Source organism: Megascapheus bottae, chromosome 31 (genome assembly GCF_031878675.1).
Source record: "Megascapheus bottae isolate mThoBot1 chromosome 31, mThoBot2.hap1, whole genome shotgun sequence".
Taxonomy (NCBI): domain Eukaryota; kingdom Metazoa; phylum Chordata; class Mammalia; order Rodentia; family Geomyidae; genus Megascapheus; species Megascapheus bottae.
Window position 1 is genome coordinate 2,294,577 of NC_143539.1, and position 26,714 is coordinate 2,321,290.

The window sequence follows — 26,714 nt, forward strand, 5'->3', positions numbered from 1 at the left end:
TTGAGCTGAAGAGCTCAGGATAGCGCCCAGGCCAAGAGTTCAAACTCCACAACCGACAAAAAAAAAAATCTGTGTTATATGCCCCTGAATCCCCAGCTGCACATTGTGCTGGGCATGTGTTTAAGTCCTGACCAGCCTTCACCTGTCAATCTTCAGCAACAGCCGAGGCAGGCAGCTGACCAGCCTTCACCTGTCAATCTTCAGCAACAGCTGAGGCAGGCAGCTGTACACCCAGAATGCAGCTGTGACACTGGGGCCCTGCAAGACTTTAGATTGCTGAGGGTGAGTTCAGACAGACTGGTTCCAGGTCTACCCTAGAATACTACTCAGCTGTTTAATGTTTGTATTCTCCTGGTTTTACTGAGATTCCCGTATGCAAGATCTCTCTTTTTTTAATTGTACTTTATTGTTGGGATAATGTATAGAGGGGTTGTGGTTACATTCATTAGGTAGAGGGTACGTTACTTCTCAGACCTCGATACTCCTCCTGTTTTTGTCCCCGTTTCCCACCCCCCAACTAGTTTTTCCTAATGAGGCGGCCTGTGGTGAGCTGGGCGCAGCCAATTCAGATGTGCGGGGCTCTGCTGCCCCTGCGAGGTTGCAGCTGGTATTGCGGCTGGTGGAGTGGGACTGGCGCCGATGTCTGCTGAGCCCGGGGCAGCTCCGAAAGGTTTTCTCACAGTGTGGACAGCGATATGGTTTCTCCTGGGTGTGGATCCTCCGGTGCTGATTGAGATGGGCGCGGACAGCAAAGGTCCTGCCACACACGTCACACAAGAAGGGCTTCTCCCCCGTGTGTGTTCTCTCATGCCGGCTTAGGTTAGCTCTCTGGGCAAAGGCTTTCCCACAGTGGTGGCAGGGGTATGGCTTCTCCCCCGAGTGGACACGCAGGTGCCTGGAGAGGCTGCAGCTCTGCCTGAAGGTCTTCCCACACTCGGCACAGGGGAAGTGCTTCCTGGTGGTGTGCGATCTCTGGTGCTGAGTGAGGCCACTCCGGTGTGTGAACACCTTGCCACACTGGCTGCATTTCAGGGGCTTCCCTGCGGCGTGAGTTACTGGATGTTCTGAGAGGGGGGAGCTCTGGGGATGAGCGATGAAGCTACTGCGTCTGGCCTTCTCCTGAGAGTGGCTGTGCTGGTGGCGATGGAGCCGTGGGGCCTGGCTGAAGGCTTTCCCACACTGCAGGCACACAAAGGCCTTGGCCTTTTCGTGGATCTTCTCGTGCCATGCCAGGGACTTGCTGAGACTGAAGCCTTTCCCACATTTGCCACACTTGAAGTGGGCACCGTGCTCCCCCACATCCCCGCCCGTGTCGAGGCCTGGCTTCGGTCCTCTGTGACCTGCCATGTGGCAGTGCAGGGTGGAGCGGCACACGAAGCGCTCGCCACAGAGCGGGCACTCGTGTGGGGCCTCGATGGCGTGGCTCTTCTGGTGCCGCTCCAGATGTTCTCTGCAGCTGAAGGTCTCCTGGCACTTGGCACAGCTGAAGAGCTGTCCTGCGCCATGACTGGACTGGTGGCGAAGGAGTTGTGTGGCACGATTAAAGCTCCTGGCACAGTGCGGACACGGGTGGGGCCTGTCCCTTGTGTGGCTGCGCTGGTGATCACGGAGGCGCCCACGCTGGCAGAAGGCCTTCCCACAGGTACCACACTGGTAAGGCAGCGTGCCTGCGTGGCTTCGCTGGTGGAGCCTCAGGGTGGTGGGGTAGCTGAAGCCTTTCTGGCACTCGCTGCATTTATAGGGTTTCTCTCCGGTGTGGGCCATGCGGTGCCGAGTGAGCGCAGCCGCCCTCCTGAAAGCCTTCCCACACTGCTCGCACTCAGTGGCGGGGGTGGCACGCGTGGCAGAGCTGCAGGAATGGCTTCTTGTGGCAGAAGGCTGCCTGGAGGCATGTCTGTGTGTCCGCCTGTGGCTTCTGCAGTGGCTGGCCAGCTGCAAGGCCTGTGTGAATGCCAGCTCACACTGGTCACACTTGTAGGCCTTCACTATTCGGAGAGCTTTCTGGCGCCTGACCCGCTGGGGGTGACACACAGCTGGGTCCCCTGCCTGTCCCCGAGTGTGAAGCCTCTGGTGGCGCCGGAGGTCCACACTCCGAGCAAAACACCTCCCACACTCCTTACACCCATGGGATTTGGTCCTGGCTGGAACAGGCCACACCAAAAGGAACACATACTGGCTGAGGCCCATCTGGTTGGCACATAGTGGGGGCTTCTCCTGGGTATAGACTCCCTGGTGCTCTACAAGGTGGGAGCTGTGGCTGGAGCTTTCCCACTCCTCCTCCTCCGGCTGCCTCGGCTCTGCACTACTATCTTCTATTGACCTGCCTGCTGGGAGGCTCTCTTCAGAGCTCACTCCTAAGGCAGGGAGGCTCTCAGGATTGCACGGTGTGGGACGCTTCTTGTGGGTGACTTCAGAGCCCTGAAGGCTTTCTGGGTCTCCCAGAAAACTCTCTAACCAGCTATCACCTAAACAAGATTCAAAGCTGGAGTTCCAGAAATTGTCTTTAGGAAGCATCTCCAAAATCTGCTGGGGGAATTCATCTTCCAAGAACTGCCGCAAGGGAGAGTTCCTGTTCTCAGATGAGTCTGGAAGAAAGGTCCAGAAAGGGAGTGGAGGCCTCTCCTGACCAAGTCAGGAAGGAAGGACAGAAGGGAAGGAGAGGGGGAGGGAAGAAATAAGGAAGGGAGGGAGGGAAAACGGAAGGGAAGGAAGGAAGAAGGGAGGCAGGGAGAGATGCACTAGGCCAGCCTAAGGAAGACTGAGTGGTGAGGGCCCAGGCCTCGCCAAGGGTCTCCCTTCCACTCACCTGAGCCCCTTGCTTCTGGGCTTCCTCGGCCCAGGGCCCACAGCTTATCTTCTCCGTTAGGGTGGGAGTCTAGGGGAGGGAGACACTATTGTCAACTTCAGGCTCCAGCTGTGAGGCTGGAACACGAAGAGCCTGAGTCAAGCTGGACAATGGTGGCTCAAGCCTATCATCCTAGCTACTCAGGAGGTTGAGGTCTGAAGATCACAGTTCAAAGCCAGCCTAGCAAGCAAAGTCAGTGAGGCTCTTATGTCCACTAAACTAACAAAAAAAATTCAGAAGTGGAGGTATGGTTCAAATGGTAGAGCACTAACCTGGAGCAAAAGAAGCTCAGAAGGTTGGGAGTGTGGCTTAGTGGTAGAGTACTGGCCCACTATGCAAAAGCCCTGGGTTCTGGGCCAGGAGTAATGACGGTATGCTTGTCTCACATGCTCAAAGCCCTGGGTTCGATTCCTCAGTACCACATACGCAGAAAAAAAAGCTGGAAGTGGTACTGTGGCTCAAGTGGTGCCTTGAGCAAAAAAAATCTCTGGACAGTGCCCAGGCCCTGAGTTCAAGCTCCAGGACTGTCAAAATAAAAAATAAGAAAAGCCAAAAGAAATGGCAAAAATGTGGCTCCTTGCAGTGAATTCTGTGACTCCCAAAAACACAGTGTGTAGACGGCAAGGCAAAGTGGGTGCTGAGTCGTAGTGCGTGTGACACTCCCCTTCCTCCCCCGCCCTTCCCCTCCCCCTGCCCCTACCCAGGAAGCCTGAGCCCACGGACAAGGAGATCAGCCTTCATTGCAATCATGGGCTTTGTGGCCAGCACTTGCCATGGGGCTCAGAATGGCGACACTCACTGAGCATAAGGTCGGGGCAGGTGTCCAGCGCTGCCTCCCAGAACAGGGGCTCCTGGTCCAGACCCAGCTGCTCCCAGTCATCCAAAGTGACGCCCGGGCCCACGTCCGCCAGGGCATCAATGTTCTGCAATGCAAGCACATGGCTTCCACCATTGGTCCTCGGTGCCTGTGTGCCAGATCCCTAGACACAAATCAGCCTGGCCAGAACCTGGAAGTGGGGGGCACTGCAGCGGGAACAGGCTTGGACAGGGAGAGGGCGCTAGTCGGGGCCATGGGCAGAGCTTGAGTCCAGATCTGCCTGGCCCCAAAGCCACCTATTCTTGATTTGTTTTAGATCAAATTTTTTTTGACTTATCACCGAATCTGGAAAAGACGGAGTGTACACCTGATATGGCTGCCATTTTCCTCAGGGAGAGTACAGCATGGCTGGCCCTGCACTTGACCAATATCACTCTGCAGGTGCTTTGCTGTTTTGTCTCAGGACAGGCCCAGACTTGCCTGAAAATTTCATCCTCCTGCCTGCTGAGATGACAGGCGTGACTGCCATGCCCACCTTCTGTGGCTGTCACCCTACACACCCTTCCCCTTTGCTGGGCTCCAGACCTGAACCCCCACTTTCTGAACGTAGAGCCTGTTTCCTTTTGGTGTCACCAGGCTACCCCTTTGCCCTTTGTATTTGCTGGAAACCAGTAAGAAGGACCAAGGACTGTGGCTTAGTGACACCAGGCCCATAGAGGCACGGGGCTGCCGACCACCTTCTAGCCATGACTTTCTCCATTCAGAACTTCTGAGCTCTTTTTTTTTTTTTTTTGCCAGTCCTGGGCTTGAGCTCAGGGCCTGAGCACTGTCCTTGGACTTTCTCAAGGCTAGAGCTCTACCACTTGAGCCACAGCACATTTCTGGCTTTTTTCTATGTATGTGGTACCAAGGAATCAAACCCGGGTCTTTGTGCATGCTAGGCAAGCACTCTACCACTAGGCCAAACTCCCGGCCCAAGTTCTTTTTAATAAAACTGCAAACACTCAAGAAGCAGCTTGAGAAAAGCTGGGAAAGCAGTGGCCACACTGCACATGCGCACATGGGACTCCATGCAATGTAAGAGAAAAACTGGGAGCTGGAAGTTTCTGTTTCTTGTTATTAAAAGGACCTTGTCTCTAAAGAGGAATCAAAGTGGCTTATCCTCAGGGGCCAGATCGGAGGGCCTGAGGGGAGGCCTCTCAGTCCCCAGCTCCCAGCCTGTGCTGGACAGGCCTCTGGAGCCAGCAGTAGAGTGAGTGGACAGGAAGACAAAAGCAGGGACACCATCCCTTGGGTACTGGGAAGCCACAGAAGGTGACAGGGTCATAGCCTCTCTCCTGGGACCAGACCCCATGTCAGACCCAGCCTTGGCCTTGAGGGTTGCTCAGTCTGCTGGACGGACACAAGACACACAGTGGACAGCCAGAGTGCAGGCCATGGCATTGGGGGCTGAGGGAGTCAGGGAGGAGGGCAGAGGCAAGCTTCCTGGAGGGGGGGACATCTAGCTGGGACTGTGAGAGATGAGCAGATGTTTACCACCTTTGTGTCTTGTCAACCTAGCTACTCAGGAGACTGAGATCTGAGGATGGAGGTTCAGATTCAGTCTGGGCAGGAAAACCTGTGAAACTCGTATCTCCAGTGAACCACTAAAAAGCTGGAAGTAGAGGTGCAGCTAAAAGTGGTAGATTGCTAGCCTTGGAAATAAAAACCCAGGGACAGCTCCCAGGCCCTGAATTCAAGCCCTGACCAATGCCCACACACTCCCTATCCCACAGGGGCTGGGGCAGATGGGCCAGCCAACAGGAAGGGACAGTGACCTGAGGTGAGCTGAGCTCCTGCAGAGGGACTGGCAGACTGTAGGGACCAGAAGGGTGGAACTGAGCTGGGGCTGGAGGGCTGGGGAAGACAGTGGCTGGAAGTTCAGCCAGAAGGCACAGCCTGTGCCAAGGCAGGGAGACTGGCAAGTGCTGTGTAATATCTGGCCACTAGAGTGGGCGCTGGTTATGGGGAAATGGCAGACAGAGCTGGGACACGCTGAGAAACCCACTTTTTTTTTTTTTTTTTTTTTTTTTTTTTTTTTTTTTTTTTTTTTTTTTGTCAGTCCTGGGCTTAAGCTCAGGGCCTGAGCACTGGCCTTGGATTTTTCTCAAGGCTAGAGCTCTACCACTTGAGCCTCAGCACCACGTCTGGCTTTTTCTAAGTATGTGGTACCAAGGAATCGAACCCGGGTCTTCATGCATGCTAGGCAAGCACTCCACCACTAGGCCAAACTCCCAGCCCCAAAACCCACTTTTTATCTTGCAGCCTGTCTGGATTCCTGGAAGGCCACCTTGAGAGTTTAAACTCTGCAAGTGGGAGCCATGGGGAAGCACAGGAAAGACAGGCTGCTGTTCCCTTGGAGACGCTCAGTAGAGACAAAGCGACTGGACTCACCGGGGCCATGGCTGTCTGTGCCCAGTGGCCTTGGAGCTCCTCCTCCTTCCCATCCACGCCCATGGCTGGCAGCCCTGCAGATGGATCCTGTCTGTCCATGGCTGACACCCAGCCCAGGCTGAGCCCTCAAATGGCCAGAAGTGGGGGCCGTCTCCCTGGAAGTGGCACAAGGACAACTGTATTTATTGAAACTACACCCCTCCCTCCATTTTCACTGCTGTGCTATTAGGATCGGGTGCCACGGCACTGAACCATACCCCCAGCCCGATTTTTGCCAGTCCTGGGGATTGAACTCAGGGCCTGGGTACTGTCCCTGAGCTGCTTGTGCTCAAGGCTAGCACTCTACCACTTGGGCCACCATGCCACTTCAGGCTTTTTCTGTTTGTGTGGTACTGAGGAATCCAAGGCTTCATACGTGCTATGTAAGCACTCTACTACTAAGCCACATTCCCAGTCTACAACCCTATTATTGTTTTTTGTTTTTGGTCAGTCATGGAGCTTGAACTAAGGGCCTGGGCACTGTCCCTGAGTTATTTTGCTCAAGGATAGCACTCTACCACTGTGAGACACAGCTTCCATCACTTCTGTTTTGATTTTTTTTTTGATTGGTCAGGGACTTGAACTCTGGGCCTGGGTGCTGTCCCTGAGCTCTTTATCTCAAGGCTACTGCTGTACCCCTTGAACCACAGTGTCACTTCCAGTTTTCTGGTGATTAATTAGAAACAAGAGTCTCACAGACTTTAGTGCCCAGGCTATCTTTGAACTGCGATCCTCAGATCTCAGCCTCCTGAGTAGCTAGAATTACAGGCGCCACACCTGGCTGAACTGATGTGTGTGTGTGTGTGTGTGTGTGTGTGTGTGTGTGTATTTTTTTTTTTTTTGCTAGTCCTGGGACACATTTTGCTCAAGGTTAGTGCTCTGCCACTTGAGTCACAGCACCACTTCTGGCTTTTTCTGAGTATGTGGTCCTGAGGAATTGAACCTAGGGATTCATGCATGCTAGGCAAGCACTCCTACTAGACTGGCCCTGAGCTGTTATTTTAGGATAGGGTCTTATTCCATACCTGGGCGAGCTACCAAGCTGCAGTCACCAACTGCTTTCCATCATTCCTGGCATGCAGCCGACACCATATCTAGTTCCTGTCCATAGAGTCAGAGTCTCCTGAACTTTTCTAACTAGCCTGGCCTGGCACCATGGTTCTCCTGACCTCAGCCTCCCACTGCACCCAAATGTGGGTTGACAAGTGTAAGGAGGGGTTTCCCACAATCTTTTTCTGCCCAGGCTACCATCCTCTTCACTGCGGTGTCACTACAGCAGGGGGTGCTCTATGCCACGTGCTTTCTGTGTACTTGACAGAACCAGAAATGAGGTGTCTTCAGCTGAACGACTAAGGTACCTGATTTTTGTTCTTTAAGATTTTTTTTGGGGTAAAATAGGAACTCAGACCCTTGTGCAAGTTAGGTATTCTACTACTAGAGCCATGGGCTCCCGCATCCAGTCATTTGGCCTTTACGTTTCAGATTGGATCTTTCCAATTTTCCCCAGGTGGCTTGTCTACTACATACATCCACTGTGGAGCTGGGATTACAGATGTGTATTTGGATTTTTTTGTCGGTTGTAGGACTTGAACTCTGGGCCTGGGCACTCTCCCTGAGCTCTTCAGCTCAAGGCTACCACCCTACCCCTGGAGCCACAGCACCACTTCAGGTTTTCTGGTGGTTAATTGGAGATAAGCATCTCACAGACTTTGGTGCCCAGGCTGGCTTTGAACTTCAATCCTCAGACTTCAGCCTCCTGAGTAGCTAGAATTACAGGCGTGTGCCACCGCGCCCGGCTGGACTTTTTTTTATTGTTGGTGTTTTTTGTTTTGTTGGTCATGGAACTTGAACTCAAGCGTTTTTCACTCAAGACTAGAGATCTACCACTCGGAGCCACAGCTCCACCTCCGGTTTTCTGGTGGTTAACTGAAGTTACATGGACTTTCCCCACACAGGCTAGCTTCCATCTGTGATCCTCAGACCTCAGCCTCCTGAGAAGCTTGGATGACAGTTGTATGCCACCAGCATCAGGCTCTAGGCTTGTTTTGAGGTCTGAATTTCTGCCCAGGGTTGGCTACAAATCAGGATCTTTGCAACCTCTGCCTCCCACATAGCTGGGATTATAGGCGTAACCCACTGTGCCTGTATTTCTCTAGAATCTGAACCAAATGAAGTGACCTCCATAACAGTTGCTTTTTCTGTAACTGCTACATTGACAGTGAAGTTTCTCTTTTCCTCAATGTGAATACACATCTTTTCTTGCGGAAATACTTGACAAGCAAGCATTGGCCCAAGTCCACTGGACTCTGGATTATGAAATGTGCACCTCTATTATTTTTGTAAAACCTGAAAAAAAATGCAAATTCCTGAGATAATTCTGTTGTCAAAGGCACTGAAGGGGGGGGAATGTAGGTTTGAGTTGGAAAAGTCGGGCTGGGAATGTGGCCTAGTAGTAGGTAGAGTGCTTGCCTAGCATGCATGAAGCCCTGGGTTCGATTCTTCAGTACCACACACACAGAAAAGGCTAGAAGTGGCACTGTGGCTCAAGTGGGTAGAGTGCCTGCTTTAATCAAAAGCAGCTCAGGGTCAGTGCCCAAGCCCAGAGTTCAAGCCCTAGGACCAGCACACACACACAAAAAAAATATTTTTTAATCTTAAAAAAAAAAAGAAGTGAAATACGTCCATCTCTTCAAGAAGAATCAAGAAAAACCAAAAAACTCCTACCCATCCCTCAGGACCCTGTGCAGATCTCCCTGGGTCAGGCAGCTCAGCCCGCTCCTCTCCTCAACCCCAACTGAAACACAAGCATCACCTGCCAGCGCGGGCCCGGGAAGCCTGGAGCCAGGGTCCGCCCGGGCTCGGAGAACGGGCTCCAGCCTGCAGCCAGGCGGCGCCCTACCGACGCGTCCCGGCCCTCCCGTATCTCTCGGGGAGTGGCTGGGTCCGCGAGCCTCCCGCCGTGGCTGCCCAACGACCTCCGCCACCGCCTCGGGCGAGGCTACATCGACGTCTCCGCAGCCCCACGAGAACCCGCCACTCAGGTCCTCGAACGTTCGCCGCCCCACAGCAGCGTCCGCCTCGAACTACGCTACCCAGGGTTCGTGGCGCCCAGCGCGCGGACTGCATTTCCCAGAGGCCCGTGCGCCTTTGCTTCCCGTCCAATCACTGCCCCGCTGCTGCGCACTTGGAGACATGGGAATAAGCGGTAGTTCAGAAATCTAGTTTTTACCCTGTAAAATGATCGCTTTACCTTTTCCCGCCCTTCCAATGCTTTTTTTTTTTCCTTTACTATAACGGACAGCTGAGGGGTTGCCATGGAAACAAGTGGAGGAAAGCGCATTTCCGTGACTGGCAGTTTAGGGGTGGAGGGGGAGGGCTGAGAAATAATAACATAACCTCTGATTGGTGGATATCTGCACTTCCTATTGGCTTCACGTTCGCCCATGCGCAATAGAATTACAAAAACCGCGCCGTTGAGGGCGAGCGATGAGGGAATAATCACTCCGTCCTCCCCAGCCGGCAGTGAGGGCTCCTGCAGCAAGGTCATCTGGGAAATGAAGTTCCCGGGTGAGCAAACGCGGAAGTTAGAAGTCAGCTGCGCCTGCGCGACTTCTTCCGGCTCGGGCGGAGGATGCGCGCGCAGCGCCTCCCGCCCTAGCGGAAGTTTCCGCGGGGTTGCAGAGGTGAGTCTTGCGTGCTGCTCCTCGGCGGCCTGAGCCGCCGAAACCCTGAACTCATCTTTCTCCTCGGGCACAAGAGGGAGGGGAGGGTCGGACGGAGAAACCGGAAGAACCCGAACTTCTCAGGACCAGGAGGGAAGGGAGAGCGAGGCCTCCGGAGCAACCGGAAGAACCCGGACCGGGGAGGGGGGAATGGGGCGGAGCAGCCGGAAAACCCGACCCCCTCGCCGCAGCTGGACCCGGGCGCCTGTGACGTCATCCCAGCCCTCGATGGGAGGTGGTGCCCGGCCGGCGGGGGACGAGGCCCAAAGCTAGCGGTGGGCGTGGTCGGAGTGGGCGTGGTCGTGGCGGTGGGCGGGGCTTACGAGTGTCTTCCCATCGGAGCTACGAGGAACTACGTCGCTGGGCTGGACGTCGCCTAGGCGACTGCCAGTTCTGCGCTTCAGGCCGCAGCAGACCTTTGCTCTTTTTGCTGTAACTTGGATCGGAAGAGGAGCACAGTTGACGCCTAGAAGAAGTCAGGAGTAACAAAGGAGTAATGAAAGACTGGTGTGAGGCTCTGAACCTCCGTTGAAGTCCTGAACTGGCACCTCGACCTTCTGCCTTCAGCGCTCAGAAACTCATTTCTTGGGCTGGGAATGTGGCCTAGTGGTAGAGCGCTTCCCTAGCATGTATGAAGCCCTGGGTTCAATACCTCAGTGCCTCATACACAGAAAAAGCCAGAAGTGGCGCTGTGGCTCAAGTGGTGGAGTGCTAGCCTTAAGCAAAAGAAGCTCAGGGACAGTGCCCAGCCCTGAGTTCAAGCCCCACGACTGGCAAAAACAAAAACTTTTCTTCCATCCATATTTACCTAATGCTTTCTGTATATAAGGCTTTGGTGGCTCACACCTGGAATCCTATCTGTTCTGGAGGCAGAGATCGAGAGGACCAGGACCGTGATTCAAGACCTGCCTGGGAGAAAGGTTAGTGAGATCCCATTGCAATCAAAAGGCTGAACACTGCCTCTCACAAAAAGGGGTCTGGGAATGTGGTTTAGTGGTAATATACTTGTGTAGCATTCATGAAGCCCTGGATTTGATTACTCAGTGCCACAGAAAAAAACACAAAAGTGGCTCTGTGGCTCAAGTGGTATATTGCCAGCTTCGAACAAAAGAAGTTCAGGAACAATGCTCAGACCCTGAGTTCAAGCCTCAGGACTAGAAAAAAAAAAAAAATCCAAGCAAGGGCAGGAGGCAGTGCAGGAAGTTCTAGGTTGGAAGCTGGCTCCAGGCCAAAATAATAACAGCGGCAGCAACAACAATAATAGTAATAGTAATAAAAGGGAGAAAAGAGTAGGGATGGACTGGGAGTTTGGACTAGTGGTAGAGTGCTTGCCTAGCATTCACAAAGACCCAGGTTCGATTCCTCAGTACCCCACATACATAGCAAAAAGCCAGAAGTGGTGCTGAGGCTCAAGTGATAGAGCTCTAGCCTTGAGAAAGTCCAAGAACAGTGCTCAGGCCCTGAACTCAAGCCCAGGACTGGCAAAAAAAACCCAAAACAAACAAAAAAGAGTAGGGAATGTGATTCAAGAGACAGAGCAGTGTCTATCATGTGCAAGTCCCCCTCCCTCTTATTTTTTTGTTGTTGCATTAGTTGTTTTTCAGTTGGACTTTTTCCTAGGGCAGCCCCAGACCACACTAAGGTCTCCCAAATGTCTGGGAACACACCTGCCTGTCACCACAGCCATTTTATTTGCTGGAAGCCCAGGTCGGCTTTTAAACCCTCAGCCCTCCTGATCAACTCTCAGGCATGTGTAGGATTACAGTTAGGAGCCACTGCAGTCAACAATCATTCTGGAGTTGATTAGTATAAAGAAATGTGAATCCATGTTAGATGTTATTCAGTATTAAAGAGGAAGGAAGGAGAGGCCAGAAGTGTGGCCTAGTGGTAGAGTGCTGGCCTAGCATACACAAAGTCCGGGGTTCAATTCCTTGGTCACACATACACACAACCGGAAGTGGTGCTGTTGCTGAAGTGGTAGAGCTCTAGCCTTGAGAAAGCCTAAAAGATGGTGCTTAGGCCCTGAGTTCAAGCCCCAGGACTGGCAAAAAAAAAAAAAAAAAGTAAGTGAATATAGTCCCAGTAGTTCATGCCTGTAATCCTAGCTACTTGGGAAGCTGAGATTTTGAGGATCTCAGTTCAAAGCCAGCCAGGACAGGAAAGCTCATCTAGACTCATCTCCAGTTAACCTACCAGAAAACCGGAAGTGGATCTGTGGCTCAAAGTGGTAGAACACTAACCTTGATCAAAAAAGCTCAGGGACAGTTCCCAGGCCCTGAGTTCAAGCCTCACTACTCCTACTCCTATTATTACTACTACTATTTATTTACCAGTGTACCTGTGAGATTCTTATCTCCAATTAAATACCCTAAAACCCAAAAGTGGAACTGTGGTTCAAGTGTAGAGTACTAACCATGAACACAAAAGCTCAGGGACAGCTCTCAGGACCTGAGTTCAAGCAAAGAAGAATGACATGGGAGGAATGGATGGAGAGGACGGGAGGAGGAGGAAAGCGAAGGAAGGGAGAAGGGAAGAGTGGACTTCCTGTCCAGTGCTTAGTAAACACTCACCTTTTTTTTTCATATGTGAGTCATGGGGCTTGAACTCGGCCTGGGCGCTGTCCCTGAGCTCTTCAGTTCAAGACTACTGCCCTACCCTTGAGCCAAGCCCCACTTCCCATTTTCTAGAGGTTAATTGGAGATAAGAGTCTCAGGTCCTTTTGTGCCTGGGCTGGCTGGCTTTGAACCTTGATCCTCAGATCTCAGCCTCCTGAGTAGCTAGGATGCCAGGCGTGAGCCACTGCACCTGACAACACTCACCCTTTCAACTCACACCTATGCAGTAAGCCCGAGTCAGCGTCTGCTCCTTTGTTCCTTTCCAGGCCATTGTCAGGATGGAGTTTCCACTTCAGTGAATGCAAGAACCAGACTGTGGGTCTAAACAGGTACTATCCCTGGGGCCCATGACCCCTGAAGCCCGCTCACACCCACAGCCCACTCCTGCCCTGCCCACCCCTGCTGCTCCCATCTCTCTGATGGAACATCACAGTTCAGGGCCAACCCACACCCAAAAGAAGTAGCTTTAGAGACTCCATCTCTACCAATGGCTGAGTCCAGTGATGCATGCTTATCAACCCAGTGACACAGGGAAGCACAACTAGAATCACAATGAATCAAACAGAACCCTACCTCAGAAATAACCAATGGAAGCGGTAGCTCACACCTATAATCCCTACCTACTCAGGAGGCTGAGATCTGAGGATTATGGTTCAAAGTCAGCCTGGGCAGAAAAATCCATGAGACTCTTTTTTTCCAATGACCCAAAAGCTAGAAGTAGAGCTATGGCTCAAGTGGTAGAACACCAGCCTTGAGTACAAACACTTTAGGGACAGTGCCCAGGCTCTGAATTCCAGTCTGCAAATAAGGTAAAGGAGGGGTCAGTGGATTGGGTCACAGCGTGTCACCGTGGGGAACTGGGATGACCTCTCAGGGGCAGGCATGGCGGTGTCCACTTGCTATCCCACTCTCCTCTCTTGTTTTGTAGCATGATCTCCTTCTGCCCAGAATGTGGCAAAAGTATTCAAGCAACATTCAAGTTCTGCCCATACTGTGGGAACCCTTTGCCCACAGAGGAGCATGAAGGGTCAGCAAGCCGTGTCAGCCCACTCCGGTCGTCTTTCCAAGGTGAGAATACAGCAGCTTTTGCTGGGCATGCTGGGACACGCCTGTCATCTTAGCATTCAGCTTGTGGAGGCAGGAGGATCTCAGGTTCAAGGCTAGCTTGGAGGGGAGAGGGGAGCAGAGGAAGAAAGGAAAGAAAAAAGCTGGGAGCATAGTCCTGCAGCGTGGTGAGGTCTAGAGCGTGGTGCAAAGGGCACAGACCCTGCCCAGACCCCTAGCCTGGGGCTCAGACCTGGCAGCCTGCGACACACATGATCTCTTGGCTTCTCACTGCTCCCGGGACCCAGGGCTGGAAACTTTTGGTTACCCACTCCTGTCAGGCAGTGCATGGCTTTCAGAATCACTCGGTACAGGATGACACAGGTATGTATGCTCCTACAAGACCCACCTGCCAGGGTGGATAATTTTGTAAGGCCCACGAATGACTGTTACACCTATCCCAAGGGTCCTTGACGAACAAAAGGTCCCCAGATCCTTGGCTTGCTGACCCATGCTGTATGTGGACAGAGATGCCTTCCTGTCTCTCATCTCATTCTCCCCTGAACCCACCCAATCGAAATGCCCACTTGAGACTCGGGAAATGTCATATGTGCTTCCTTAAATACATCTATGTGCATATGTATATAAATATCATATATATATTTATTGCAATCATATATTCAGTGTATGGTTTAAATGGCAAGTTAAATATCGCTGAAATGGAAGTTAGTGAACTGGAAGACTTTTGAAGCAGTTATCTAGAAGAGGGCACAGAGGTGGTAGCATTAGGCCCTGTGGATGAGAGAGTAAGTAAAGGAAGGGAATGGCTGTTGACATAGATGGAAGAAGCAGGAAGGGGAGAGTCAAGGGGAAGAGTGTGTCTGAACATTAGTGCAAGCTTTTGCTTTGCTGAAACCTCCTAAGTCTGGTGCGTGTTTGCTCTGCCTTCAGACTCCAGGAAAGACTTGAATTCCAGTGCTGAAACCTCTCCCAAGAAAGTGAAGTGGTCACGCACTGCCTCCTGCCACAAATCAACCCTCCTCTCCGATGGTCACGATTCTGAGTCTGAAGCTACCGTGAGCCCCACTGGGAAACCCAAAGGTAAGAGTTGGAAGTCCTTTGACTCTAGATGGGTCATCTGACAATATGTGGGACAAAGCTGCTGTCATGTGAGCCACCCTGCCAGGCCCTCTGATGCCTCCAACACCCCCCCTCCTGTCCACTTCCACTACAGCCCCTACTGCACCCACCATGCACCACGCTCAGCTTCTAGATGACTGGGCTGTGTTGCTGATGGCCATTCCATGCCTTGGAGTTAAGGGATAGTGGGCAGGAGGTGGGTGATGTGTCCATTTAACCCCTTTCTGGGCCCTCTTTATACTCAGCTCAGAGCCAAGTCCTGTTTCAGTTTGCTTTGGGGGCAATAGCTGTAATGTCCTTTTACTCATGGCAAAAACACTTCTCATCTCACAAGACCCAGCTCTAATGCTCCAGGCAGCCTCCCCTGACTTCCTCACTCGCCTCTTGTCTCTGGCTCTCATAGCTGTCTGACTGGACATGTTTAGAGCGGACTGTGTGGGCCCCATCTCCTCATACCAGGGTGTTCCTTGGGGGGTGGTATCCAGGTGATTCTGACTCCACTGAATCATCACATGAACATTTGACCATTAAGGAAACATTTACTAAATGAGTAAATAAGCAAGTAACCTTGTGATTGTTTTGTTCCCTGTACAACTCTTCTCTCCAAATATTCCCTGTATTTGCATTTTATTTGTTTGATGGTAGGGGATTTGAATCTCAGGCCTCACGCCTTCTAGGCAAGGGCTGTACCACTGAGTCACACCCCAACCCCTCATGCTGCCTCTTTTCTTGTCTTTTTTTTATTTTTGCCAATCCTGAAGCTTGAACCCAGGGCCTGGACACTGTCCATCAGCTTATCAGCTTCTTCTTCTTTTTTTTTTTTTTTTTGCTAGTTGTGGGGCTTGAACTCAAGGCTTGAGCTCTACCACTTGAGCCACAGCACCACTTCCAGCCTTTTCTGTGTATATGATACAAAGGAGTCGAACCCAGGGCTTTATGCATGCGAAGCCAACACTCTACCACAGGGCACACTCCCAGCCCCTGCTGCCTTTTTTCTATGGCTTCCATCTTGCTGCAGGGGCCCGGAGTAGATCCTCAACCCCCAGAAGCAGCCCGAAGTCCACTAGGCAGAGCCCTCAGACACTGAAGCGAAGCCGAGTGACCACCTCGCTCGAGGCTTTGCCCACAGGGACAGAGCTGACAGACAAGAGCGGGCAGCGCTGGAAGCTGGGGACCTTCCAGAGCCGGGATGACCAGGGCATTCTCTATGAAGGTACACAGGCCAGGGCGCCCCCTGCGGGAGGATGGGGGGATTCTGCACCTTGCTGTGGAGATAGGAAGGTCACAAGTTGCAGGCCAGCCTGGGCAAAGCGAGTGAGACCCAATGTCATTAAAACAAAACCAGGCATAAACGGCTGAGGGTGTAGCTTCAGTCAATGGAGCCATTGACCAGTATGCACAAGGTCCTGGATTCTGTTCCTGCACAAGAAGGAAAAAAAAAAAATAGAAGTGGGTGTTGAGCACCAAGAATGTACTTGCCCATGGAAACTCGGGGAACTGCTGCTGACTGTTGGGAGGTTGGGGAGCAGTGACCCAGGCCTTCCCCAGTTAGGACCTTGTTGATGGGAAGTGTGGAAGCCACAATCCTGATCCCCCCAGTCTGACCTTGGCCTTCCCCTGGGTTAGGGCCATCCTCCATCATCACATCTGTTCCTCCACAGCTGAGTCTCTCTCTGCCTTCTCCAGTCAGTCAAGGTCCAGGCCTGGGAAATACTGTTTCTCCCTCAAACTGGTGAGTTGGCCCTGGGAAGTGGGTGGGCAGCTCAGCAGTGAGGACTGTTGTTCTCTGAGCACCTCTCCAAGCTGGGAGAGCTTGGCCTGGAGCCAGGGTGCCTCTGGCCTGTCAAGAGCAGTAGAGGGCCAGGAGTATGGCCTAGTGATCGAGTGCTTGCTTAGCATGCACAAAGCCCTGGTTCGATTCCTCGGTACCTCATACACAGACAAAGCCAGAAGTGGTGCTGTGGGTCAAGTGGTAGAGTGCTAGCCTTGAGAAAGCTCAAGGACAGTGCTCAGGCTCTGAGTTCAAGGCCCAGGACTGACAAAAAGAAAAAAAAGAGCAGTGGTACCCTGGACAGAGCATAGCCACAGATAATGGGCCCAGTCCCTGCCCCTAGAGAGCTCCTAAGGTGGGGGCCAGGATGAGTAGCAGTGTAGTAAATAGCTGGTGTAAGGGTGGAGGAGGGCTGGCTAGTCAGCATCCTAGCTGCCTAAGGGAATGACCTGAACATTGATCACATTTCTTGTGTTCCTACCTTCTCTTCCTTGGCTAGAACCTGGTCATGTGATTCTTGCCTTGCTACCAAGAAGTCTGGAAAGGGTATTTTTTTTTTTTTTCCCAGTCCTGGGCTTGAGCTCAGGGCATTAACCCTGCCCTTGGACTTTCTCAAGGCCAGAGCTCTACCACTTGAGCCTCAGCACCACTTCCAGCTTTTTTCTATGTATGTGGTACCGAGGAATCGAACCCGGGTCTTCGTGCATGATAGGCAAGCACTCTACCACTAGGCCAAACTCCCGGCCCCTAGGAAGTGTATTTTTAAAAATTTTTTTGCCAGTCCTGGGCTTGAACTCAGGGCCTGAGCACTGCCTTGGACTTTCTTAAGGTTAGAGTTCTATCACTTGAGCCTCAGCACCACTTCTGGCTTTTTTCTATGGGTGTGGTACTGAGGAATCGAACCCGGGCCTTAGTGCAAGCACTCTACCACTAGTCCAAACTCGCAGCTGGGAAATGTATTTTTAGCTGTAGGCTGCTTGTCTAGGGAAATCTTGTGGATCCTGTAAGAAAAGAGGACAAATGTGAGTACTTGGAATGAGCTCACAGCCTCTGAGACAGGCTCATGGGTGACACCCTGGGCAGTTCTGTCCTCCTGTGGGGACATGAAGAACCTGGTACTCCCCTGGGGTACTGGTGGTGACACCTGTGCTCCATCTCCACCAGGATGCCAAGGATGGGCGCCTGTTCAATGAGCAGAACTTCTTCCAGAGGGCCGCCAAGCCTCTGCAAGGTACCCAGCAGGAAGGGGCAGGTCTGGGGTTAGGGCCACCAGCTTGCGCTCCGCCCCTGGCTTCACCCCACTGTGTGGATGGCCCAGCTTTGCAGCTCTTCTGCCTGACTCCTGTAACTCTGGGGCCTCAAGCCTCAAAGCGCAAATGACTTGGCTTGTACCATCCTGGGGCTTGAGCTCAGGGCCTGGGCATCGTTCCTTTAGCTTTTTTGCTCAAGGCTGGTGCTCTACCATATGAGCCACAGTTGTATTTCCAGCTTGGAGATAAATGTCTCGTAGACTTGCCTGCCTAGGTTGGCTTCAGACGTTGATCCTCAGATCTCAGCCTCCTGAGTACTGAGAGCCATCGTTCTGGGCTCCATTGTTCTTACCCTTCCATTTCCTCCAGATTTACATGTGCTTTCTCAGAAGTCCCCTGCAGGCATGGGTTACAGGCCTTCCTGGTCACTCGTGTCCATCCTTTAACAAGCCACAAAGATGGCGTCTCCAACAAGGAGACCCAGGGTCACGTAGGCCCCATCACTCTTCACTTCTGTCGTGAGGGTGTGAGGTTTGTGGGCCTGGGCAGGGTAGGTGGGGTGGGGTGTGACCCTGCGCCCGCCTCCCCCAGTGAGCAAATGGAAGAAGCTGAACTCAACCCCGTTGCTCGCCATCCCCACCTGCCTCGGTTTTGGTGTCCACCAGGACAAATACAGGTGAGCCCCCGCCCCCATTCCCAGGCCCTTGTGGGCCTTTTCCTCCCATCTGAGCTCGGCTGCTCTCAACACTTCCGGCCCCCAGGTGCAGGGGCCTTGCAGTGCCCTGGCCTCTGTCTTCCCTTGGGCCTGCATTCCTCCCTCCCCTGTGGGCGCCCATGTTCTGGGATGTTCTAGGGCTCTCCATGTGAGGTCTGACTGTCCACCTTGCCTGGGCAAGAAAGTCCGGGCGCCTCTCACCTCCTGTTCACCACCAAAAAAGCTGGAAGTGGAGCTGTGGCTCAAGTAGATCACTCACCTTGAGCAGAAAAAGCTAAGGCTTAGCACCCAGACCTTGAGTTCAAGCTTCCAGTACCAACATTCACGCACATGTGCACACACGTCTCCCTCCCCCCCCCAACATTTATCCATCCATCCTGTGCTGCTGTTCCAGGAAACAGAGATGCCTGTAGAGAGAACACTCAGAGCAAAATGGAGGCAGCGATGGATGCTGCGTTTTGTTCTGCATTTAGTTGCCTTTGAACAGTTGCAGCCCCAGGCAGGGCGCCAGAACTTTGAGCAGCAGCAGCTTCTCAGTCCCGCTCCCCTGTTGTCCAGGTTCTTGGTGTTCCCCAGCCTGGGACGGAGCCTCCAGTCAATTCTGGATGACAGCTCAAAGCACGTGGTGTCAGAGAAGTGTGTGCTGCAGTTGACCTGCCGCCTGGTACGTGCCCAAGGTGTTGGGTCAGCTGCTGATTCACTGCACTTCGGGTGCAGTGCCCCCTCTCTGCCAACTGGAGGCGCTGGCACTGCCAACTCTGTTGAGATAGCCCCTGACCAGTGTTACCTGGGGGCCTAGGACAGTGGACTTTCCAGTGCTGCCAGGAGGAGGCTTAAGATGAGCCACATGCAGCGCTGAACCCCCAGTCCCAGCAGTAAAGGGCCCCTGTCCACCCCTGCATCTGAGGCAGGCCTACCTGACATGCTCTCTGCTTCCAGCTGGATGCCTTGGAGTTCCTCCATGAAAACGAGTATGTTCATGGAAATCTGACAGCTGCGTGTGTCTTTGTGAATCCAGAGGATCTGAGTCAGGTTAGTGCCAGGCCGTCTCCTCCACGCTCAACCTACATACTGCCAAAGGGCTCTGAGCTCAGGATCTCACCTACACTCAGACCTCTGCTGACTTCACAGTACTTCTTATAAACAGAGATTGCCTTCCATCACGTATAAAGAGTTCCTAGGACTGAATAAGAAGCAACAAGCAATGTACTAGAAAGATGGTCAAAGGATAAAAGTAGTGCACAGAAAAAAAATCCAGCCAGGCACTAGTGGCTCTCACCTTATATTCCTAGCTACTCAGGAGGCTAAGATATGAGGATCATGGTTCAAAGCCAGCCCAGGCAAGAAAGTCCATGAGATTCTCATTTGTAATTAACCACCAGAAAGTAGGAGACTCAAAGTGGGAGCTTTTCTGAACCTTGAGTAGAAAAGCTCAGGGACAGCGCCCAGACCCTGACTCACCAAAAAGAGAACAGAAATCCACAGGTCAAGTAGGAAAGACATTCAGCCTCCCTAATATCAAAGTGTAGATTAAGGAATGATACTGTTCCTGACCCTTTGGGTGGAAAAAGTCAAGTCTAGGGTTGAAATGACTTTCTTTTCCCCCGTCAAGGGGAACAGTTCCTCTTGGAGGATCCTCACCAAGCTCCATGGGATTTTTCAAGAATATGTACACATTGCACATACATAAACATTGCTTGTGACAGTAAATGGTAAACAGCACACAGGCACATAGGAGCCCCTCCTCCCGGCTCCTCTCTTGTATGCCCATCTCCAGTTGATTTGCAAGGCCCACCTACACCATAGAGGGCTTTCTGCTTTCCTCAGTCTGCAGGTTCATCCTCAGCCTCATTGATGCTCAGCTGAGTCAGGTGACAACGTGACAGTAACCATAACACACTGTGACCTAAAAAGCGGGGGCTCCACGTTCTCCATAGGTCATCCCAACCTTTATCCCCTATCTGTATGGCAGTGTAATACTGCAACCCTAAAGAAGACGCGGCTGGGGCTGGGAGTTTGGCCTAGTGGTAGAGTGCTTGCCTAGCATGCACAAAGACCCGGGTTCAATTCTTTGGTACCACGTACGTAGAAAAAAAATCTGGAAGTGGTGCTGTGGCTCAAGTGGTAGAGCTCTAGCCTTGAGAAAGCCCAAGGACAAGGCTCAGGACTGGCAAAAAAAAAAAAAAAAAAGAAGAAGAAGAAAGAGGAGGAGGAGGAGGAGACAACAATGACAAGGACAATGTGTCTGGCTATGGTGGTACCCTGTGGTGTTTTGTGAGCCCAGCACTCAGGAAGCAGAGGCAAGAGCATCTGAGTTTGAGGACAGCCTGCACTATATTCTGAGACCCTGTCTCTAGGGCATTTACTGATACCCCAGAGTCGCTGGATTCAGTCCCCAACACCACCAAAACCAAGAGTGTTGTATCTGACTGCAGACCATTCAGGGAAGACTGGGCACAGGGCAGCCCCTATGCGGAAGCAGCCTTTCCCCTCTCATCCATATCAGGTGATAGTCAAGGCTGGCTTAGGGAAAGGTAGAAGTTGGTTTGGGTCCTTTTCTTTCCTGTCTTTGTCTTCCATTTACTGTGAGCATTTGATGGTTCTAAAAGCTCTAGAGGGGCTGGGAGTGTGGCTTAGTGGAAGAGCGCTCGCCTAGCATGCATGAGGCCCTGAGTTCCAGTCCTCAGCATCACATACACAGAAAAGGCCGGAAGTAGCTCTGTGGTTCAAGTGGTACAGTGCTAGCTTTAAGCAAAATAAAATCTCAAGGACAGTGTCCAAGCCCTGAGTTCAAGCAAAATAAACAAGTGAACAAATGAACTTTTTTGGAAACCTCGCCTTTAGGACTTGCTATGAAGGCCTCCCTAACAGCTGGCGTGTGAAGTTTGGTTCTGGATGGTGGTGTTGAGGAAAGGGGCTGGAGGGCGGGGAGTGGGGCAGGCTGGGAGCCCATCCACAAGGGAGCCTATCTGTGTCTAAAGTAGTGGGGATTCTTGAGAGTGGGGGATGTTAGGACCTGGGTCCCAGGGGAGGATATGTCTCCTCAGGAGCAGGCATCTTTTAAAAAATTTAATGCATTTATGGAAGTTTCCCATGTGTCTTGGCCACCTCTGCTCTGCCTCTGCTCCTGAATGACCGGGTCACAGGCATGTGCCACCACACCTAGCCAGAGGCCTGCCTCTGAGGCTATAGCTTGTCCCAGCTTCTGTTGTCTCTGCTTCCTGGCCACCATGAGGTGAGCTGCCTCCTCTATCACAAACTCCCACCTTGGACCTAAGCAGCTGGCCCCGGACAGAAAGCACTGAAGCCATGAGCCGGGATAGTTCTTTCTCCTCTCAGGTTGCTTAGCCACTGTCACAACATTGAAATGGATGGGTCGTTTCACATGGCCCGAGTCTGCCCTCCTAACCTTGTGGTGTGCCCCCATGTCCACAGGTCACCCTGGTTGGCTACGGCTTCTCCTTCCGCTATTGCCCAAGTGGCAGACATGTGGCCTACATAGAAGGCAGCAAGAGGCCGCACGAGGGGGACCTGGAGTTTATTAGCCTGGATGTGCACCAGGGCTGTGGTAAGGGCGGGAGGACAGCACTGGGCATGCTTCCTGTGGAAGGGTAGGCACTGCTGAGACCCCCTCTCCTTCCCCAGGCCCTTCCCGCCGCAGCGACCTCCAGACCCTGGGGTACTGTATGCTAAAGTGGCTGTATGGGTCCCTGCCATGGACAAACTGTCTTCCCAACGCCGAGAACATCATGAAGCAGAAACAGAAGTGAGTGTGGGGCTGGCACCCAGCACCCTTGACCATGAGGGAGGCAACAGGCATGCACAGAGCCATAGGAGCCTTCTGCCTCAGGCATGCGCCCTGCCGTCTGCTCCAGCCAATTGGCTGGGGCCTGGGGTCTGATTTGGGCCAAGCGCTGTGGAGTGTTAGATAAGGAGCTTGCCTCCCATGAGTCTTGGTGTTCTCTGTGCCACGGAGTCTGGGCAGTCCCCACGTCATAGGGGAAGGAGTCGGGGCTCTGGGTACAGCTTGTTCATGTCGTCATGTGGTGGGAGGCACTCATTCATTCACAGATGCCCCAAGTCCAGAATCACTGCTTCATCTCCGTACAGACCCTCTTGGGTCCCACGCAGCCGAAGGGGGGAGCTTGAGGGAAGAGCTGGGTCCCGGGTTCAGCACCGAGAACGGAGAGGTGCTCGGACCTTATGTGCCCATGCGTGTTCAGCACCAAGGACAGCGGAGTGCGGGAGGCGGGGGCTGGGTGCAGGTCAGCACCAAGGACAGTGCACAGGTGGCCTGGAGGTCATGGCGGCTGGGGTTTGGCACCAAGGACAGGAATGTGCTGGCCTCTGGGCGCCCTGGGGTGCAGAAGTGGGGTTGAGACCTAGTGCAGACTTGGAGGGTGGCAGTTGCCCAAGAATTGTCCAGGAGATGGCTGACTACGTACCACTGGAGACAAGACTGAAGGGAGACCCAGGACTAGGGCTTCCCGGAGGGGTCTGCGCCCTCTGCCCTGCTGCAGATCAGATAGTCCACAGCGCGGGAGGAAGCAACTGCAAAGCTCCAGCCTGGGTCTCTTCCGCCAAGGCTTTTTCCATGTCCTCCATCCCTAAAAGCAGCAGCTTGTCCAGAGCTGACCTCAGTGCAGTAACCAAAAGGACCACGAGGGGGCAGTGCTGCCGCATGCTCCTTTCCTGGCACCCTGCCGTGGCCCTGACTCACTGTTGTGGGCAGCCAAGCAAGTGTCAAATGTGTACTCCTTGCACATGGAGAAGGGGGGACAGGTGTAAAGCAGAGAGCTTTGATCCTACAGGCTTTCTAGTGCACAGGCCCTTACTGAGTGGGAGGTGGTGTCTGTGCAGAGGGCCAATGGGATAAGAAAAATACCCATCTGAGAGGAGCCTGGAGCCAGGCCCAGATCTCAGGGGCATGGATGTGAGGCAGAGCACTGAGGAGCAGGAGGATGGAGCTGGAGACCAAGGGCTAGAGGGCCGGGAAGACGAAGGCAGCAATGGGGAGGTGTCCTTCATGGGGAGCAAGGCTGACATGAAATAGCAAGCTGGGATTTGGGAAGGAGCTGCAGGCTTCTCTAAGTGTTTTAAGGAAAGAGATAAAGAGTGTGTGTGTGTGTGTGTATGTGTGTTGTGCGTGTGTGCGTGTGTGCCTTGAGATAGAATTGCATAGCCCAGGCTAGTCTGGAACTTGCATTTCTGTCTCAGCCCTCCCACATGCTGGGATTGCAGATGTGCACTGCTGTGTCTGGCTGCTGCGAGGTAGACTGTGGGTGCATCTTGAAAGGTTACTGTTCTTCCTTCTCTAAAAGACATTTCACCTGAGATTTCCTCCCTGCAGGTATCTCAACAACCCAGAGTCTCTCATGAGGTTGTGTGATCGCTGTGTCAGGCCCTCAGGTACAGCCTTAAGGGGAGGGTGCAGGTGGGTCCTGCACAAGATGCTAGTAGCATCTTGGGATGGGCTTCTTCAAGAGAAAAATCCAGGTCTTGATCTGGACACCTGTAGACTCATATCTATAATCCTCGCTTCTCAGGAGACTAAGATCTGAGAATCCAGGTTCAAAGCCAGCCCAAGCAGGAGAGTCTGTGCGACTCTTTTCTCCATTTAATCACCAAAAAGCTAAAAGTGGGTCTGTGGCCCAAATGGACTAATAAGCCTTGCTTTTCTTTTTTTTTTTTTTTTTTTTTTTTTGCCAGTCCTGGGCTTCAGCTCAGGGCCTGAGCACTGTCCTTGGACTTTCTCAAGGCTAGAGCTCTACCACTTGAGCCTCAGCACCACTTCCGGCTTTTTTCTATGTATGTGGTACCGAGGAATCGAACCCAGGTCTTCGTGCATGCTAGGCAAGCACTTTAACCACTAGGCAAAACTCCTGGCCCTCTTTTCTTTTCTTTTTTTTTTTTTTTTGTCAGTTGTGGGGCTTGAACTCTGGGCCTGGACATTGTCCCTGAGTTTTCTAGTGGTTAATTAGTGCCCAGGCTGGCTTTGAACCATGATCCTCAGATCTCAGCTTCCTGAGTAGCTAGGATTACAAGCGTGAGCCACCATGACTGGCTGAGGACTAAAACTTCAGCAAAAGAGTTCAGAGATAATACTAGGCCCTGAGTTTAAGCCCTGGAACTGGCAGAAGAAGAAGAAGAGGGAGGGAGAGGGGAGGGAGGAAGAAAGAAGAAGAGGAGGAGGAGTTTTCATTTCTTTCCAGCTCCCTCCTCAGGCCCCTACCACGTTTGTAGTTTGCTCCCCTCACACACACATACCCCCCCCCCCCGTCTCCCCAGTCCTGGGGCTTAAACTCATGGCTTGAGTGCAGTCCCTGAGCTGCTTTTGCTCAAGGCTAGCGCTCTACCACTTGAGCCTTAACACCACTTCTGTCTATGTGGTATTGAGAAATCAAATGCAGGAATCCGGGGCTTCATGCATTCAAGGCAAGCCCTCTGTCACTAAACCACATTTTACAGCCTGCCTTTTACTGTTGAGATGGGGTCTTGCTACTGTTGCTGGGGCTGGCCTAGAACTGGCGATCCTCCTTCCTCCACCGCTGGAGTAGCTGAGATTAGAGCAGGCACCACCACACCACACCACACACACATTTGCTCAGTGCCCCATTTGAGTGGCGTTGGCACCAGTCTCCCCTGCGTGACAGGTCTGCAGCAGCTGCGCTGTATTGCATTGCCCATGGAATTGTTTGATTGGTCCCTCAGTTAATCAGTTTGGAGATGTTTCTTGTCATTGTAATGCTCCCTTTTGAACTGCTTGTGCCTCTCTAAGCTGGAGGCACAGACAGACATCATGTCCCTTCTCCTCTACACAGAGGAGACACTGTGCCCAGGTGCCCCGCCAGCCCCCTCTGGGTGCAGCTCTGGGCCAGGGGTGCCTCTCAGTCTCTTCCCACACTCCGGGGTGTTTGGACAGAGACCCTGAAGGAGTACCTGCGGGTGGTGATGGACCTCAAGTACGACGAGAAGCCGCCCTATGCCGTGCTGAAGAACAATCTAGAAGCCCTGCTGCAGGACCTGCGTGCATCGGCCTACGACCCCCTTGACGTGCACATCGTGCCTTAGGTGGGATCCAGGTGGGGAGTTTGTGCACCTTTAGCCCTCTGTCCTCTCCTTCACCTTCGCCACCCAGGCTGCAAAGATGGCTTCCCGGAAGCTGCCCACGTGGTGTGCCAGGGCCAGCTCCCCTAGCCCACCCTGCCAATCCACTCATGGCTGAGTCCTCACTCCCGGCTGGTGGCCTGACCCATATAAAAGGGTGTTTCTGAAGGAATACCCTAGTACCCATTCTTACTGTTTTCCAGAATTTTCAACTAAAGAGTAAAGTAATGTGACTGGAGACTTGCTGTTTGATCCCAGAGAAGCTTCTAGAAGAATCCCATGAATGTGCATTCCAGGCATTTCTTTAGTCCTGTTTACTACCAGTTCATCCGAGTGGAGTGACCCTTCTGGTAATGTGAGCCACCCTGCCCCTCCTGTGGTCTGTGGTGGCTGGGTGGCAAGGACACCAGCCCTCCCTTAGGCTCCCATGCCTCCCCTCCACTCCCTTACCACTAGGCTTTAGTAATAAATTGTTTTATTGGAACTTCCAGAGTCTAGAAAAGTTTCTTGGAGGGGAGGGAGAGGGGAGTTTAGCTCTTCTTTTTTCTATTCATCTTTCCCTCAGTCTTCCATCCAACCATTCCATCTTTCATTCATTCACTCAAAAGTCCCACCCGGCACAGTGGTATACACCTCTAGGTTACAACCACTTAGTAGGTGGACGCAGGAAGATCATTTCAGTCAGAGAGTTCAAGACCAGGCTGAGCAACAAAGACATGATATAGAAGCTGGATGCCTGTAGCACACACCTGTCGTCCCAGCTACACAGAAGCTGAGATCTAAGGATCTCAGTTCTTTTGGGGGGGAGGGGAGGGGTCATGGGGCTTGAACTCTGGCCTGGACACTATCCTTGAGCTCTTCAGCTCAAGGCTACCTCCCTACCCCTGGGCCTGGGTGCTGTCCCTGAGCTCTTCAGCTCAAAGCTACTGCTTCAGCTCCACTTCCTGTTTTCTAGTGATTAATTGGAGATAAGAGTCTCTTGGCTTTGTATTGCCAAGGCTGGCTTTGAACCATGATCCTGAGAACTCAGCCTCCTGAGTAGCTAGGATTACAGGTGTGAGCCACTGCACCCAGCCTAAGGCTCTCAGTTCTAAGGCAACCCTCGCAGGAAAGTCTCTGCGACCCTTATCTCCAGTAAATCACCCCCCAAAAAAGCCAGAAGTAGAGCTGTGGATCAAATGGCAGAGCCCCCTTGAACACGGACTAGCCAGGTGCC

At 52.6% G+C, this 26,714-nt stretch overlaps 2 protein-coding genes across 4 annotated transcripts; one reads left to right on the forward strand and one right to left on the reverse strand.

Moving 5' to 3' along the window:
- Window positions 1–392: 392 nt before the first annotated feature.
- Window positions 393–10,082, reverse strand: Znf473 (zinc finger protein 473). Of its 3 annotated transcripts, none has more exons than XM_090322666.1 (5): window positions 9,531–10,082; window positions 6,096–6,250; window positions 3,645–3,768; window positions 2,807–2,875; window positions 393–2,585 (listed from the first exon to the last, which is right to left on the reverse strand). In XM_090322666.1, the coding sequence occupies exons 2-5, from the start codon at window positions 6,192–6,194 to the stop codon at window positions 469–471; spliced, it is 2,409 nt and encodes an 802-aa protein (XP_090178792.1). In that variant the 5' UTR covers window positions 6,195–6,250; window positions 9,531–10,082; the 3' UTR covers window positions 393–468. The 3 variants fall into 3 exon arrangements, with proteins under 3 accessions (XP_090178792.1, XP_090178793.1, XP_090178791.1); XM_090322667.1 differs by lacking the exon at window positions 9,531–10,082 and adding an exon at window positions 9,385–9,483; XM_090322665.1 differs by lacking the exon at window positions 9,531–10,082 and adding an exon at window positions 8,947–9,198.
- A 71-nt stretch (window positions 10,083–10,153) lies between these two features.
- Window positions 10,154–25,985, forward strand: Vrk3 (VRK serine/threonine kinase 3). The gene is made up of 15 exons (XM_090322668.1): window positions 10,154–10,776; window positions 12,738–12,800; window positions 13,400–13,539; window positions 14,467–14,616; window positions 15,674–15,868; window positions 16,317–16,387; window positions 17,591–17,657; window positions 18,268–18,352; window positions 18,950–19,055; window positions 19,331–19,423; window positions 21,827–21,959; window positions 22,037–22,157; window positions 23,742–23,800; window positions 25,314–25,473; window positions 25,702–25,985. The coding sequence occupies exons 3-14, from the start codon at window positions 13,401–13,403 to the stop codon at window positions 25,460–25,462; spliced, it is 1,368 nt and encodes a 455-aa protein (XP_090178794.1). The 5' UTR covers window positions 10,154–10,776; window positions 12,738–12,800; window position 13,400; the 3' UTR covers window positions 25,463–25,473; window positions 25,702–25,985.
- The last annotated feature ends 729 nt before the right edge of the window (window positions 25,986–26,714 follow it).

Coding starts and splice junctions, on each gene's coding strand:
- Vrk3 (XM_090322668.1), top strand. CDS start 13,401: ATGATCTCCTTCTGCCCAGAATGTGGCAAAAGTATTCAAGCAACATTC. Junction 13,540..14,466: donor ACTCCGGTCGTCTTTCCAAG/GTGAGAATACAG, acceptor CTCTGCCTTCAG/ACTCCAGGAAAGACTTGAAT. Junction 19,056..19,330: donor TGCAGTTGACCTGCCGCCTG/GTACGTGCCCAA, acceptor CTCTGCTTCCAG/CTGGATGCCTTGGAGTTCCT.
- Znf473 (XM_090322666.1), bottom strand. CDS start 6,194: ATGGACAGACAGGATCCATCTGCAGGGCTGCCAGCCATGGGCGTGGAT. Junction 3,769..6,095: donor CACAGACAGCCATGGCCCCG/GTGAGTCCAGTC, acceptor CTTGCATTGCAG/AACATTGATGCCCTGGCGGA. Junction 2,586..2,806: donor CCCAGAAGCAAGGGGCTCAG/GTGAGTGGAAGG, acceptor CCTTTCTTCCAG/ACTCATCTGAGAACAGGAAC.